At 44.8% G+C, this 12,975-nt stretch overlaps 7 protein-coding genes across 7 annotated transcripts; 4 read left to right on the top strand and 3 right to left on the bottom strand.

Annotated features, from left to right (window-relative positions):
* Nucleotides 1-603: 603 nt before the first annotated feature.
* VTP01DRAFT_445 (uncharacterized protein) lies at nucleotides 604-2,957 on the top strand (the record flags this gene model as incomplete). The annotated part of the gene is made up of 7 exons (XM_069383132.1): nucleotides 604-1,005; nucleotides 1,076-1,184; nucleotides 1,249-1,490; nucleotides 1,570-1,701; nucleotides 1,766-2,432; nucleotides 2,501-2,733; nucleotides 2,808-2,957. 7 exons carry the CDS (start codon nucleotides 604-606, stop codon nucleotides 2,955-2,957), a joined length of 1,935 nt encoding a protein of 644 aa, XP_069244865.1.
* A 67-nt stretch (nucleotides 2,958-3,024) lies between these two features.
* On the bottom strand, nucleotides 3,025-4,437 carry VTP01DRAFT_444 (uncharacterized protein; the record flags this gene model as incomplete). Its single annotated transcript, XM_069383121.1, has 1 exon — nucleotides 3,025-4,437. The coding sequence occupies one exon, from the start codon at nucleotides 4,435-4,437 to the stop codon at nucleotides 3,025-3,027; it is 1,413 nt and encodes a 470-aa protein (XP_069244864.1).
* Nucleotides 4,438-4,546: 109 nt separating this feature from the next.
* On the bottom strand, nucleotides 4,547-5,324 carry VTP01DRAFT_443 (uncharacterized protein; the record flags this gene model as incomplete). Its single annotated transcript, XM_069383111.1, has 5 exons — nucleotides 4,547-4,759; nucleotides 4,825-4,881; nucleotides 4,947-5,048; nucleotides 5,115-5,156; nucleotides 5,223-5,324. 5 exons carry the CDS (start codon nucleotides 5,322-5,324, stop codon nucleotides 4,547-4,549), a joined length of 516 nt encoding a protein of 171 aa, XP_069244863.1.
* A 1,081-nt stretch (nucleotides 5,325-6,405) lies between these two features.
* On the top strand, nucleotides 6,406-6,835 carry VTP01DRAFT_442 (uncharacterized protein; the record flags this gene model as incomplete). The annotated part of the gene is made up of 3 exons (XM_069383100.1): nucleotides 6,406-6,521; nucleotides 6,617-6,653; nucleotides 6,704-6,835. The coding sequence occupies 3 exons, from the start codon at nucleotides 6,406-6,408 to the stop codon at nucleotides 6,833-6,835; spliced, it is 285 nt and encodes a 94-aa protein (XP_069244862.1).
* A 22-nt stretch (nucleotides 6,836-6,857) lies between these two features.
* VTP01DRAFT_441 (uncharacterized protein) lies at nucleotides 6,858-8,940 on the bottom strand (the record flags this gene model as incomplete). Its single annotated transcript, XM_069383089.1, has 6 exons — nucleotides 6,858-7,866; nucleotides 7,937-8,129; nucleotides 8,194-8,254; nucleotides 8,322-8,410; nucleotides 8,473-8,559; nucleotides 8,637-8,940. The coding sequence occupies 6 exons, from the start codon at nucleotides 8,938-8,940 to the stop codon at nucleotides 6,858-6,860; spliced, it is 1,743 nt and encodes a 580-aa protein (XP_069244861.1).
* A 300-nt stretch (nucleotides 8,941-9,240) lies between these two features.
* On the top strand, nucleotides 9,241-9,712 carry VTP01DRAFT_440 (uncharacterized protein; the record flags this gene model as incomplete). Its single annotated transcript, XM_069383078.1, has 2 exons — nucleotides 9,241-9,329; nucleotides 9,517-9,712. 2 exons carry the CDS (start codon nucleotides 9,241-9,243, stop codon nucleotides 9,710-9,712), a joined length of 285 nt encoding a protein of 94 aa, XP_069244860.1.
* A 2,380-nt stretch (nucleotides 9,713-12,092) lies between these two features.
* On the top strand, nucleotides 12,093-12,954 carry VTP01DRAFT_439 (uncharacterized protein; the record flags this gene model as incomplete). The annotated part of the gene is made up of 4 exons (XM_069383066.1): nucleotides 12,093-12,258; nucleotides 12,338-12,468; nucleotides 12,532-12,760; nucleotides 12,818-12,954. 4 exons carry the CDS (start codon nucleotides 12,093-12,095, stop codon nucleotides 12,952-12,954), a joined length of 663 nt encoding a protein of 220 aa, XP_069244859.1.
* Between the last annotated feature and the right edge of the window lie 21 nt (nucleotides 12,955-12,975).

The following is a 12,975-nucleotide window of genomic DNA, read 5'->3' as shown; positions in this document are numbered from 1 at the left end:
AGATTCCGCTCAGAAGGAACATATCGGAACCAGATCTTCTGTTCTTGCCAATATCATGGACACTCTGAGCAAGCATGCTATGAAGGATAACGAAAGGATCCATTAGGCCATTGAGAGTCGAGGTTATCGTTGCGTGTGCTTGACACCATACTCGCCTTTCCTCTATCGTATTCGGGGACTTCTGTCCCAAGGTCTAAGCTAGAAAGTTCTTTTAAGTTTATGCCGTGAGCTACTGAAGCTTACATATCTGATTTGCTAGGTCTTTGCAGGAGCGAGTTAAGCACCAGGACCAGTTGACATCTCGTATTACTAAGGCGGCCAAGTTGGTAACAAGGAAGATTGCAGCAAATGGATATACCATGCAGGATCTTTTTTTCCAAACTTGCCACAATAGGCTCATTCCTTTCTCTTCTTGCTCCTGGACTCTTTCTTATTTTATACAAACATAATGAGGAAATAATAACAGGGAACCTGAAACTCTCAGAAGTGACACCATGGATTGGTCTTGTGATCAAGGTCCCAACGAAAAAAAAAAAAGTTGTAAGTCTGGTTGTCAGGAACAAACCTGGGAGAAACAGAAAAACTTGAAAAAAAGCTGGCTTTATGGCTCAGTCTCCCATGCAGAACTCCTTGGCAATCCTCAAGGGCTCTCCAGCCAGCAACTCTGTCCCCTTCCCGGAACCTTCTACCTCCGCATCCTCTCGCCGCTCCAGATCCGGCAGCTTCATGTGGCAAAGCAACTTTACGCGACAAGCATCGGATGCTCGACGTTCATCCGACACCGAGTCGGCTCCTCTCCAAGCAGCTGCTAACATGTCTACGAGCTCGCTGTTATCTGAGACGAACTGGGCAAATAAGCTCGAGGACTTTGACGTAAAGAAGCCTATCGGCTACGGCTCGTCAGCCGTAGTGTACCGCGCTATTTTCAAGCCATTGAACAAGCCTGTGGCGCTGAAGATGATTGACCTGGATTTATTCGAACGTAACCAAATTGACGAATTACGGGCAAGTGCGACAACTATACTTCTATTTGAAAGAGAGCCAATATGCTAACGATTAAAGTTATTAACAACAGCGAGAAACCGCATTGATGGCACTTTCAAAGCATCCGAATGTACTGCGTGTCTACGGGTCGTTTGTGAATGGATCTAAACTCTATATTGTCACACCATACTTGTCAGCAGGTAAAAATTTCGTATATTGCTCCTGGACGCAATGCCGCTGAACACGGATATTTGTACCTACTAGGCTCTTGCTTGGACATAATGAAAACTGGATTTCCTCAAGGCTTTGAAGAATACACCATTGCAACGATTCTGAAGCAAGCTTTGGAGGGCTTAGCATATCTGCACAAGAATGGACATATCCATCGAGATGTCAAGGCAGGGAATCTCCTGATGGATGATCAAGGTGCTGTCCTGCTAGCTGATTTTGGTGTCTCAAGCTCACTTTCGGAGAAGGGTGATGTCCGCAAGACATTTGTGGGAACTGTATGTTTCTGTGTGTGGAAGTGAAAAGGGGAAAATGACGTGGGAGTTGTTTTGTTTGCTTTTCTCACAAACAGACTAGCCATGTTGGATGGCGCCCGAAGTCATGGAACAAGCTGGCTATGATTTCAAGGCGGACATTTGGAGTTTTGGTATCACCGCTTTGGAGCTAGCTACTGGTCACGCACCGTTTGCAAAGTATCCTCCAATGAAGGCATGCAGATTTTCAAAACAGAAAAATCTTAATAGGTTTATTGTTGCTAACATTGGATCGCTAGGTTCTCATGATGACTTTATCGAATGATCCCCCGACACTCGACAGAGAAGCAACAGTGCACAAATATAGCAAAGTGTTCAAAGAAATGATTGATATATGCCTGCAAAAAGATCCCCAGAAGCGACCTACAGCCGAAAAATTATTGAGTCATCCCTTCTTCAAGCAAGCAAAGAAGAAGGAGTATCTCACTAAATCTGTCCTGGCGCATGTTCCCCCTCTTGATCAACGACCGCACAAGAAGGTCCCGCAACGTCATATCTCATTTGAGACCACAGAGCAAGCATGGGATTTCGAAAGCGACAACGAGGATGCTCCTCAACCCAAGCGACATATTTCGTTCGGCGACGTTATCATACGCTCTTCGGACAAAAAGCCTTCACGATTTCTGGCAGCAGAGGAGTCAGGCGAAGAAGTGAGAAAGGGGAGATTTAGCATAGCGTCGGATGATACTCCTTCACCGATACCATTAACGCGCGTAGGCTCTGAACAACGGAAATCACGCTTTGAAATATCAGACGGTACGTCACTATCTAGAGAGGATTCCATGTCATCCTCTGGTCTCTCGCGGAACAACTCTACCACGAGCCCGAAACCCAGCCGCTTTGCCGTCGACCACGGTGAGAACAGGAAGAAAGGCCGTTTTGAATTGAGCGGAGGAAACATAGATGGTTAGCACAAATTGCATGTGCATGATTTCAAGACAATTCGCTCACATGCCTATTATAATATACATTAGCTCAGCACCTAGTAGAACCATCGCCTATTTCATCGGTTTCTGGATCACCGAGTATATCGCCTCAAACATCTTTATCCCGCGATGAAGATCCGTCACAAACCCTGATGCTTCAGATGGAAGCATTTTTAAGGACGAATGAATTACAACGACAGTTGATACAAGATATGCTAGCTCATGCACGGAAAGACGATACCTCCTCTTCTAGTACCTCGAACGACGCTACCGCCACGCTGGTAAGCTATAAGAGCAAAATATATAACCACCTGCGAAACAACTGGAAATTCAATCGACTTTGTTTTACTTTTAGGATCACTTGAGACAACTCCTGAATGAATCCGATCGTGAACGCGAGAGACTCGCACGTGAAAATGAAGCATTGAAAAAAGAAATCGAACAATTGCGCCGCAATCTTTATTATACCAATATCCATCCCACCGAAATTTCAGACAAACAATGATAGAATAAAAAAAAGGAATCTGGATGCACAGGAGGAAGGACTAGTATCTTATTGTGTTACATGATCATCATTTGTTACAGTCAGTGTCATCGTCGGGCAGCGCGCGTTTACCAACGGCGTGCACAGGTTCTGCAGTTAGCAAATACCCGTAATTGACTTTGCCTTGAACAACTAACTTTTTGCTTTCATCAAGTGCATGGCGGTCCCAATCCCAATCGTTGTATCTGAATGCATACTGCACAGATGAAGGCCGATAATACAACGGCAAGACATATTCGCGTTTGGTGTACGTTTCTTGATCGTCATCGGATATCGGGCATACAACGACCTTCAACGCGAATCCTCGTACCCAGGATGGCTGAGACATGCCGACTACTTTGACCTTTACTCGAGATCCCAATCCTCCCAAAGGTACTTTGTTTTTGCTGATCACGCCAGTATCCAAAATCACTCTGTCTCCGAAGAATTCTGGTCGCTCGGCATACCGACGCCATTCCGGATATTTAGAATCTTGACGCCGTATTGACTTTTTGTAAGTCTCGTCAAAAACGTCTCGTATCTGTTTGATTGCTTCTTCTGACAAGGCAATTATCGTGGTATCAGCGACGGGTGAAAGTTGGTAGCAGCAGAGGCATGCATTGGGAGACTGTCTGACACGATTATTGTGATGGTGGCATGCTTTGTCTTCCGTCTTTGCCCTGTATCGCAGCACCGCCTTGTTGTGCGTCTCTAGTATACAGTGTACTACTTGCTTCTCCCAGGATGAATTGTATCTTGGTCTCACAGCTGGTACATGATAGACCTTGTATGATGCCAGCTTGAGCTTCCCTAAAAAGGCTTGGAATTTTTTAACGTGGGGCAGCCGATCGTCCCACATATTAATGGTCTTCAGCGACGGAACGACGTTCAACATATGCAGGATGAAAGCGTTTTTAAAATCCATGGTTGATTTGAAAACGGAGGGTTGGGTATTGTAGCGATGATGAATGTCGGGCATATCGGCAAGCTCCGGGTCAGGTCGTAAGCATACCATGTCAAAGTTGAGTTGTTTGGCGGAGAGCATGTCGGGTATGATGCGGTGGAAAGGATGGTATCGTCGTCCGGTCAGCACGACCGTCAATGAGTCCGGATCGCCGAGTGATTTTCGAGCTCTTTCAACAATATCTTCATTCCAGTAACCATTCCAAGCTGTCTTTTCCAGATCGGCTTTGGATCCAAGCTCGAGACTACGAATGTCACGCCACCAGCCGGGTCCAAGGAGATTCTCAGTCGTCACTGCGTTGACAAGGGCTGGATGCCATATAGTTGGACTGAGAAGTGGCGAGAGAAAGAGCGTCGAGTCAAAGTCGAAGATATCGAGCTTCGTCGGACGACGACGCGATTTGCTCAATTGCTGTGCAAATGGAGATGCAAGGTATTGTCGCTCTAATATACTCTGTTCCAGGGCTTTATTAAACAATGGCCTCCGCCGGAAGGTCATTTCTTGGTTTCTACCTTTTCGATTTCACAGACGTCATTGTATACAGTTTTCATCCTTTTGATCAAGGTGAAATGGGGAAAGAAGGTTTTTGTTGCAACCTGTCTGGACTTTAAACGTCATGATATTCTTTGATGGTGAACCGTCCTCGAATGCCTTTTTTGTTGATGAATAGAAATTCACGCAGATCGTTCTTAAGAGTGACTTCCTGGCTTGGTAATTTGCGATCGTCTCTCAGATCCTTCTCAGGTTGAATAACCTTGACATCTAGCTTATAAAGGTATGGTGCCAAGAAAGGGATTGGTTTGTCGGTGACCAGGATAAGCTGGATGACAGATCAAATGTTATGAGCAAATTAAACAATGCAGCCAACTCTAATCTTTTTCTTACATTGACGTATTGGAAACCAGGTTTGTGTGGATATGGAATACCTGGAGACACCATCACCTAATAGTCTGCGGATTAAGGATATAGTCTTGCAGACCAAAACTTTCCTAGCGTATACTTCTTACCTGCTGAACCTTTTTCAAATCAAACTGGGTGTCGAGTTCTAGCCGATTGACTGCTCGAGCCTTTCTCTCATCGAAATTCGGAACCACACCGCAGTTGATCAACTATGGAAGCACGTTTCAGACCTAGTTCGCATTGGGGTTTGGCATCTCTTTGTATCATCTTCTTGCCTTTAATGGTATAACCAGTGCACCTGTGCTTCTTATACGGTTCTGTCCAGGCGCTTTTCAGTCTTCTACTATAGCACGAAGCTTTTTACATAAAATAACAACACATACGCGTTCTTTGTCGATCTGTTCCTGAATCCAGTCCTTGGCACAGACGTCGATTTGCTCTTCTGGGACAGGATCTTGCAGCTGCAATCCGCCGTTGTCGGCCATGGCGATCTGTCAAAGGAGGTAAAAAAATCATTCGTCTGAGGCTGAACACTTTTTGGCAGGCAGGCGACCCACATCCGCTTCTTTGTTGCATTCAAATCATCGACTTAGGTTTTGTAGGACATACCATCCACAATCCAACAATGTAGCCTGTTCATGTAAGAAAATACAAGTCATGCGTTAAAATGTTGCTTAATACTTATTTGGACTCTGGGGTGCCTGGAAACTGTACAGAAGAAGGACAATTGTGGGATTTAGTATAGCGAGACCAAGCCTTGTTTGCAATTGCATCGTCCCTTTACCTTGCTTATCCTAGAACATATATGTCTTTAAAAAGATGCGCTGAATCTCATCCATTGCCTCCCCGCCTCTTACAGATGTAACGCTTTTTGCAATAAAACCATTCCGTTCGTCAGTTACAAGGAAATTTCCCTCGAGATAGCAACCTTGCAATCCCTCCTCACATGAATTTCCTGCTATTACATCGTGTCATAGAAGGTATGCAGCAAGCAGTGACGTGAACAATCCATTTACTTTCCAGTATCAGAGAGACCAAACTTGACCACGAAACGTTGACTCAATGCAGTCCGGTTCTTCCCGGATTCGGAAGGTATGTATATGCCCAGAGGACGACAAACAATGCAGTACCGAGATTATGGAATGTAAATGATAAGGATACCGCAAACGATACGGTATCGATAAACAGCTAGCCATCCGAGAAGTGTAATGACTATTATCTTTGAATAGAAGAAAGGCGAGAGACGACTTATCGAAAGCGGGCAATAAGGCAAATATTTCGTGACTGACACGAGGTATCCAGTGTCTTACCCTTTTAGGCAGGATGAGACTGAACCGCTATCCTGCTTCTCAACTGTAGTTGTGGTCTTTATGTATCTTAAGGCCCTTGAACAAAGTCGAGCCTTGCAGTCCTCCTGCTCCATGGCTAGTGTACATGACGGCTTTACCTATATCAGTGTTGGCGTAACATGCTCAATTTCACGCCCCGCGGTTTTCCAATTGTAGCAAAGTTGATGCAACCCACCTGGATTTGAAAGAGTTAACAACAAAGCTTTCCTTTCTCCTAATGGCCGAACCTGTCAAGACTACTTCTACACATTCCGGTCAATTGCCTATCGGTCCTGACGGCAAACCTCTCAAGCCTTGCTGTGCCTGCCCCGAGACAAAGAAAGCTCGCGATCAGTGCATTTTCGAGAATGGCGAGGAGAACTGCAAGCAGCTCATTGATGCTCACTTGAAGTGCATGCGAGACTTGGGCTTCAAGATCTAATTCATAGACTGAACGAATTGAACCATTACCTTTTGCCATCCCTTGTATAGTAGCATCAAATCAAGGATTTCTCCTTATTTTTTCCTCAGCATAGATTGTCAATAAACAATACATTTCAGGTGTCAGGATTACTAATACGTATATCAAGCTAGTATTTGGAAGGGACAGGATCAGGGGAGGAGATGGAGAAGCAAAAGGAGAAAAAAAAGGAATAAAGTGCATATAAAAAGAATGCGAGGTACTGCATTTTACATGCGATGTTGATAGTCGTAATCTTGGACAGGGTACTCGTCCTCCTTCTCGCTGTTGACATGGACTTCTGCGAAGCGTCCAATAGGATCACGATGAAGTCTTGAATTTCGAATGCCAAAGGTAAAGTAGATAATCCAGCCGATACCCATCCAGACGAACAAACGCCAGATGGTTGTCACTTCAGCCACAGCGATCAGCAAAACAGAAATAACCATGCCGATGATGGGGAAGATAATCCATAGGTATTTGCCACCTGGAGTCTTGAACCACCGTTCAACGTCAGGGCGAGTGAAGCGCAGGACAATTACACCAAAGTGGACGATGAAGAAGGCAAGCAAGGTGCCGACGGAAGTCATGTTGCCGAGCAAATCGACTGGCAAGACAGCAGAAAGGATGGCAGTAATGAAACCAACAAGGATGGTGGAAATATAAGGAGTCTTGAACCTAGGATGGACTTTGGCAAAGACATCAGGCAGAAGACCGTCCCGGGCCATGGAGAAGAAAACACGAGATTGACCGAGCAACATGATAAGCAACACGGAGGTCAAACCAAAGAGAGCACCGAGCGCAACGATAATGTTGAGCCAGCGGAAACTTTTGCCGGTGCGTAGCTGTGTGAAATCGATAGCTACAGTGACGGGAGTGGGGACGTTGAATTCACTGTATGGAGCAGCACCTGTCATGACCGTGCAAAAGGCAATGTAAAGCAGAGTCGTGATGATCAAACTTCCAATGATACCGATAGGCAGGTCGCGACGAGGGTTTTTGGATTCCATAGCAGCAGTGGTGACGGAATCGAATCCAATGTAGCTGAAGAACACTGTCGTTGCAGCGGCAAAGACACCTGGCGCACCAAAGTAGTGCCAGTCGCCAGTAGTGTTGGGTGGAACATAAGGGTTGTAGTTGTCACGATCAACGAAACCGCAAAGGGAGAAGATGAAAAGGAGGACGACAATAAGTTTGAGTGTGACAATGAAGTTGTTGAACCATGACGATTGGCGAATACTACAAAAGTTTCAATGTAAGTTCCTGAAATTGTGGCTGGGATGGGAAAGTGCAATGGTAAGATACATACCCAATTACAAGCACCATCGTGACAAGCATGATAATTACAAAGCCAGGTACATTGAAGTAATGTCCAGGTGTATAACTGATGCTTGGAGGACTTTCTGTCCATGTGACTGTAGGCTCGGTCCAGTTCTCGCCAAAGTGTACGTTAAAAGCAACATCGAAGAACTTGACAAAGTAACCAGACCAGCCGACACCGACTATAACGAGACAATGTGTCACGCGGTCAGTACAGATTACAAAGACTTATCAGTTCTTGATTACCTGTAGCAGCTCCGACCATGTATTCGAGAACCAAGTCCCAACCAATCGTCCACGCAACAAACTGTAGCAAACCAAAAGCAGTGGTTAGGATTTAAGAATCACCAGGTCACTGCAAAATTGTAGCATACCTCGCCCATGGTTGCATATGCATATGTATACGCAGACCCAGACACGGGGATCATGGATGCAAGTTCAGAGTAACTAATCGCGGCAAAGGCTGGAACATGTTTAATAAGCTTGTCACGTTTGCCTGCAAATGCATTGATACGGCATACATACCAGAAGCGACAGCAGCGATGATGAAAGAAATTGTAACCGCGGGGCCCGCATTTTTCGCCGCAGCCTGACCAGACAAGACAAAGATACCTAGCATCAATATGCAAATGATTCATGAGAGACTGTGCACTTAAGAAAAAAGGGAATGATTCAAAGCATTATCGTACCTGTGCCGATAATGGCACCAATACCAATAAACACGAGCGAAAACGCATTGAGTGCTCGTTTGAGACCAGAGTGATCGTATTCAGCAACCAGGAGCTCAACGGGTTTCAATGTTCCCAATCGGCGACCCCAGTATTGGACGTTAGTCTCATCCGGTCGTCGCAAATAACTTGCAGGATCAACTTTGGCATATCGTGCTTGCATTGCCTGGAAGATGCCACGGTACGAGGTACCAGCCTCGACGTGGGGGCCGCTGGTCTCACCAACATACTCGATCTTCTCCCCACGGAAACTCTTTTCCGACATTGATGGATGCTGAAAATCTGAGGAAGAGGAAAGAAAGAAGGCGTGAGAAGCTTGAGGTGAGATGCAAGGTGACTGTCTCTTTTAAATGGTTGTGAGATTCCTCAAGGAACCACGCCCGACTGATTGTCAGTATCACAGCTGAGCGGTTTCATCGCTTATCACGCCCTGTGCACGAATTGCGAGTAAGAACGAACTTGATTTGGTATGTGTGTGCCAGTGTCACGCGCTCATAAAAGGGAAAGAATGCACAAAAAAGGAATCTGCCGTAGCACCAACTGCCAATACGGAAATCTGGGTCATATGAAACCTCAACCATGCACCACAACAAAAGGTCGCCACGACTTGTTTTTCGATGAAGGTCCAAAAAAACTCTTGATCCGTTCGTCCAGGTATAATGATTTTGCGACCTTTGAATATAGACAGAGTTGATTCGATGCCGCTGGACAAATTAAATGCAACTCTGTATCTGCTAGGACAGTCGCAATTTCTTTTTTCATTGTTTCTCTCCCATTCTTTCAAAATCCAGCGCGAATTTCGCTTGCCAATAGCTCTCAGAAGCTGAAATGCACTGTACAGTAGCTTATGTGCTTTCTTAAAGCAACAGCAAAGCAAGTACACAGCCACGTTGCTGTGCTCTTGCTGGGTCCTTGTTGACTGGTCGATCCTGCTTTGTATCCACTCGATAAGAAATAGATCGGCTTCAAAACTACGAGTTTACATGGGAACATTATGGTTACACAGCGTCTACTTGCAATTACAGCTTGTGTTCTGAATGGATGTCTAAGAAAGCTGACACCCATGCTTTCGGCACAGAAAATCCAGTAAACTATCATTTTTCTTGACTGGATGCCGCATCATTTCGATGCATCAGACCAGATGCACACATGATGGAGTCTACTTTTGACTCAGCCTTCTCATGCGCGTAGCCATCGTCTGCCAGAAACAGGATAGTGGCACTCAAAAGAACGATGCGTGTAGATTCGTGCGAAAATCTAAATTTGAAACTGGGATCGTTCATACCCTTACCAGGGAACGAAAAAATGTATCACCTAGTGATCTAAGCATCCCTTTAGAAATCAGCCTCGTTTCCAAGGAATCGATATGTTTTTGGTAATTTTCAATCCATGAATCTTCAAGGTTGTGCTCGATTTTCATCGTATGACGCCTGTAAATAAAGAGCGTTGGGTGGAAGGGTTTAACAGATCAGAAACAAAAAGGCGGTGGCGGTCCTTTTTTGGCATTACCCAGACGAGCAACCCCAATGTGAGGTTAGTTTCTGTGTTGGGCAAGCAAATAACAGCAACGAAAAACAGAAAAGCATCAATGTCTGTAGCACAAAAGTTTTACCACGACTGACCGTGTTGAGAATTCCCAGAGGGTTCATTACATCGCCGTAAGCTTCGTTTCCCTTTTAGATGCATGACAAAATTCGGGCATGCGACGTACCATCACCTTCTCTTGCACGTTGCTTCAATGTATCCCGATACTTCTAGCCGAAGAAGAAGCCAAGATACTTAAAAAGCGTAAAATCACCGCAACTTCTTATCAGAACACAATTGATAAGAAATTTGAGGGCGCATTCCTTTTCCAGAGATTATCCAACCCAGCCAAACCCTTTTAAGTGATTTTCGTCACGTTGCTACTTTGCTGCTAGTTTTCAGGATTCAGCCTTTACAGTATGCAAATTTCGAAAAGATAAACTGTCACGTATCCTTCTTGATAAGCTTTAATCTGCATCCTAGGATCGAATGCTAATGATACAGTAGCATGTCTGATTTCCAAAAGGAGAGGCAACGTCCTATGGTACAATGTCAAATCAATACAATGGAGTAATTAAACAGACCCTACATTCAATGGTATTCTCTTATGAACAAGAAAATTGGATCAAGAGATCAAAGTGTTAAGCGACGGAATACAACCATAGGGACGAGTACTGTACCTTTGCGTTTAAAGAGGGTGTTGCATTTCTAAGCATTTGTTATTAGAATATCAGTACAATTTACTTGTAGATATGACAGATGTCTTGAATGGAGTTATCAATGCTTTCCAACGTTCTGCGAACACCTATCTTTCCGATTATGAAGCGTCGTACAAAATCACGTCGGCATTGTCGACTAAGAGTGCAGCAATGAACATTCTGCCTGATCCTACTAAATCTTTTGGAAGGCAACAACATTCACGGCATGTTTTCCAATCGCTGCACTTGCGCGCTTGTGTCGACTAAAAACATCTGCTGCGAAGTCCTTATTGTAGATGATTCTTTGGAAGCCGCGTGGCTGTATTCGCGATGAGTATGGTTACTGACATTAGGATGCGCTCGAGAAACGCCAAGCTTCCTGATCATCTACTCTATATAACCTTTTGATCTACACAGACACATATCTCAATAGCTTCAAGATAGGTTGCCATGGGTCTTCCCATCCAGGAACAAGCTCTAGGTAAGTGATCCCCAATCTTCCTCACTACGAGTGTTTTAGCGCTTGCTACAGCTTCTATGCTTATTAATAATGGTACCGCTTCTTGCACTGGAAGTTTATAGTTGGATCGTTTAATCGCCCTCCCCGGTGAAAGATCGAAAAAAATTACGCGAGGACTGAAGATAAAAAGGACCATTCTGCGCAGCATGCAACCCGCGGACGCTTTAACAATTTTGACGATCCTCCCAAAAGCATTGAGCATTGGATGAAACGCAGTCTCTTTTGGATCTCTGCATCGATTCGAGGGAATTTGTAGAGTCACCTTCCTACGACGGTTTTTTTAATATTTCCCTGTCCTTGTTCTAACTCAACATAGCAAGCAATAGAAATACATCTTTAGATTAGCTGTCAAGTCAATATTGCCACTTGATTTTATAACTATGCAGCTTCGTTTGGTTGACCTTCCAGGAGTTAAAGCGATTGAGCATTGTCTATTTACATCTGCACGGTACTGGATCGACGACATTAACAGATTAATATTTTGTTTAGTCTCCATGAACCATTGTGTCAAAGACTCTCAAAGTGAATGGTTTACGATGTATACTTTTTAAACGTTTCTAATATCGAGGTGGAATGAGCATGGTGGCGAGTAACAAAAGGTTCCGCCGTTGGCTGGTTCCTGCGGAGCCCGTTTGTTTCATTACACCCCAACCCGGAATCCCTGTTCCTAGAATAATGGCAGAAATCAAAATTGAGTCAAGGGAACCGTCCCTGCCACCGATCGTCAGCAAAGAAACTTTGGAAAGCATACATGGATCAGAGAGCAAGGACGATGAGATCGAGTGGGATGCAAGCATGGAATTAGCGTTACTGAGTGCAGTTGCGCGCTGCAAACCAGTTGGTACGATAAGTCAAGGCATTTTATTCTTGTTTGTGTCTGAAGGGAGAAATGAGACTTAGAGATATATTGTATATGATAGGAATGCATAAGCATTTCCGCATAGTCAGTATCCAACATCAATTCAAACAAAGGACCGGCAAGTCGCTATCGTTGAAAGAAATTTGGGAACGCTTAAGTGCCTATTATGGATTGGAAGCGCTAGAAGAGCTGGTAATACAAGCAATGGAAACTAATGCTGCTCGAGTCTGGTTATTAATTTTAAATATCTTCTAGGAAGCGGAAGATGAAGAGGAGGCAGCAGAGGAAGGGGATGCAAACCGGTCGACACATGAATTCAGCTTACCGCTAGACGAATATGAGCATATCATATCAGAGCATCGACAAGATGGCACAGCAGAAGCAACTTCACCGTCACCTCCTCCCGCCAAACGATCCCGTACCGTTAAGCGAGAAACTTCGCCAACCTCCTCCAGTGCAACGCCGACGCCGGAACCGGAAGAAGGTAAAGGCAGAAAATACGCAGGATACAAATTTAAACTAAGATAAGATTGTGGAGCAGGTAAACCTACGACACGGCGTTCTGCCAGAAGCAATACAAAGAAAACAGAGACACGGAAATCGGGACGGACTTCTGCATCGACTAGTAGCAGCAAAGGTGGCAGCAGTGGTACGACAAGCCGGAGGAAACGACGGTGAAACATGTGAAGTAGGATGGTG

Source organism: Rhizomucor pusillus (genome assembly GCF_041956525.1).
Source record: "Rhizomucor pusillus strain CBS 183.67 unplaced genomic scaffold VTP01scaffold_1, whole genome shotgun sequence".
Classification (NCBI taxonomy): Eukaryota; Fungi; Mucoromycota; class Mucoromycetes; order Mucorales; family Lichtheimiaceae; genus Rhizomucor; species Rhizomucor pusillus.
The sequence above is the reverse complement of the archived record's forward strand: the minus strand, read 5'-3'. Positions and strand labels throughout refer to the sequence as shown.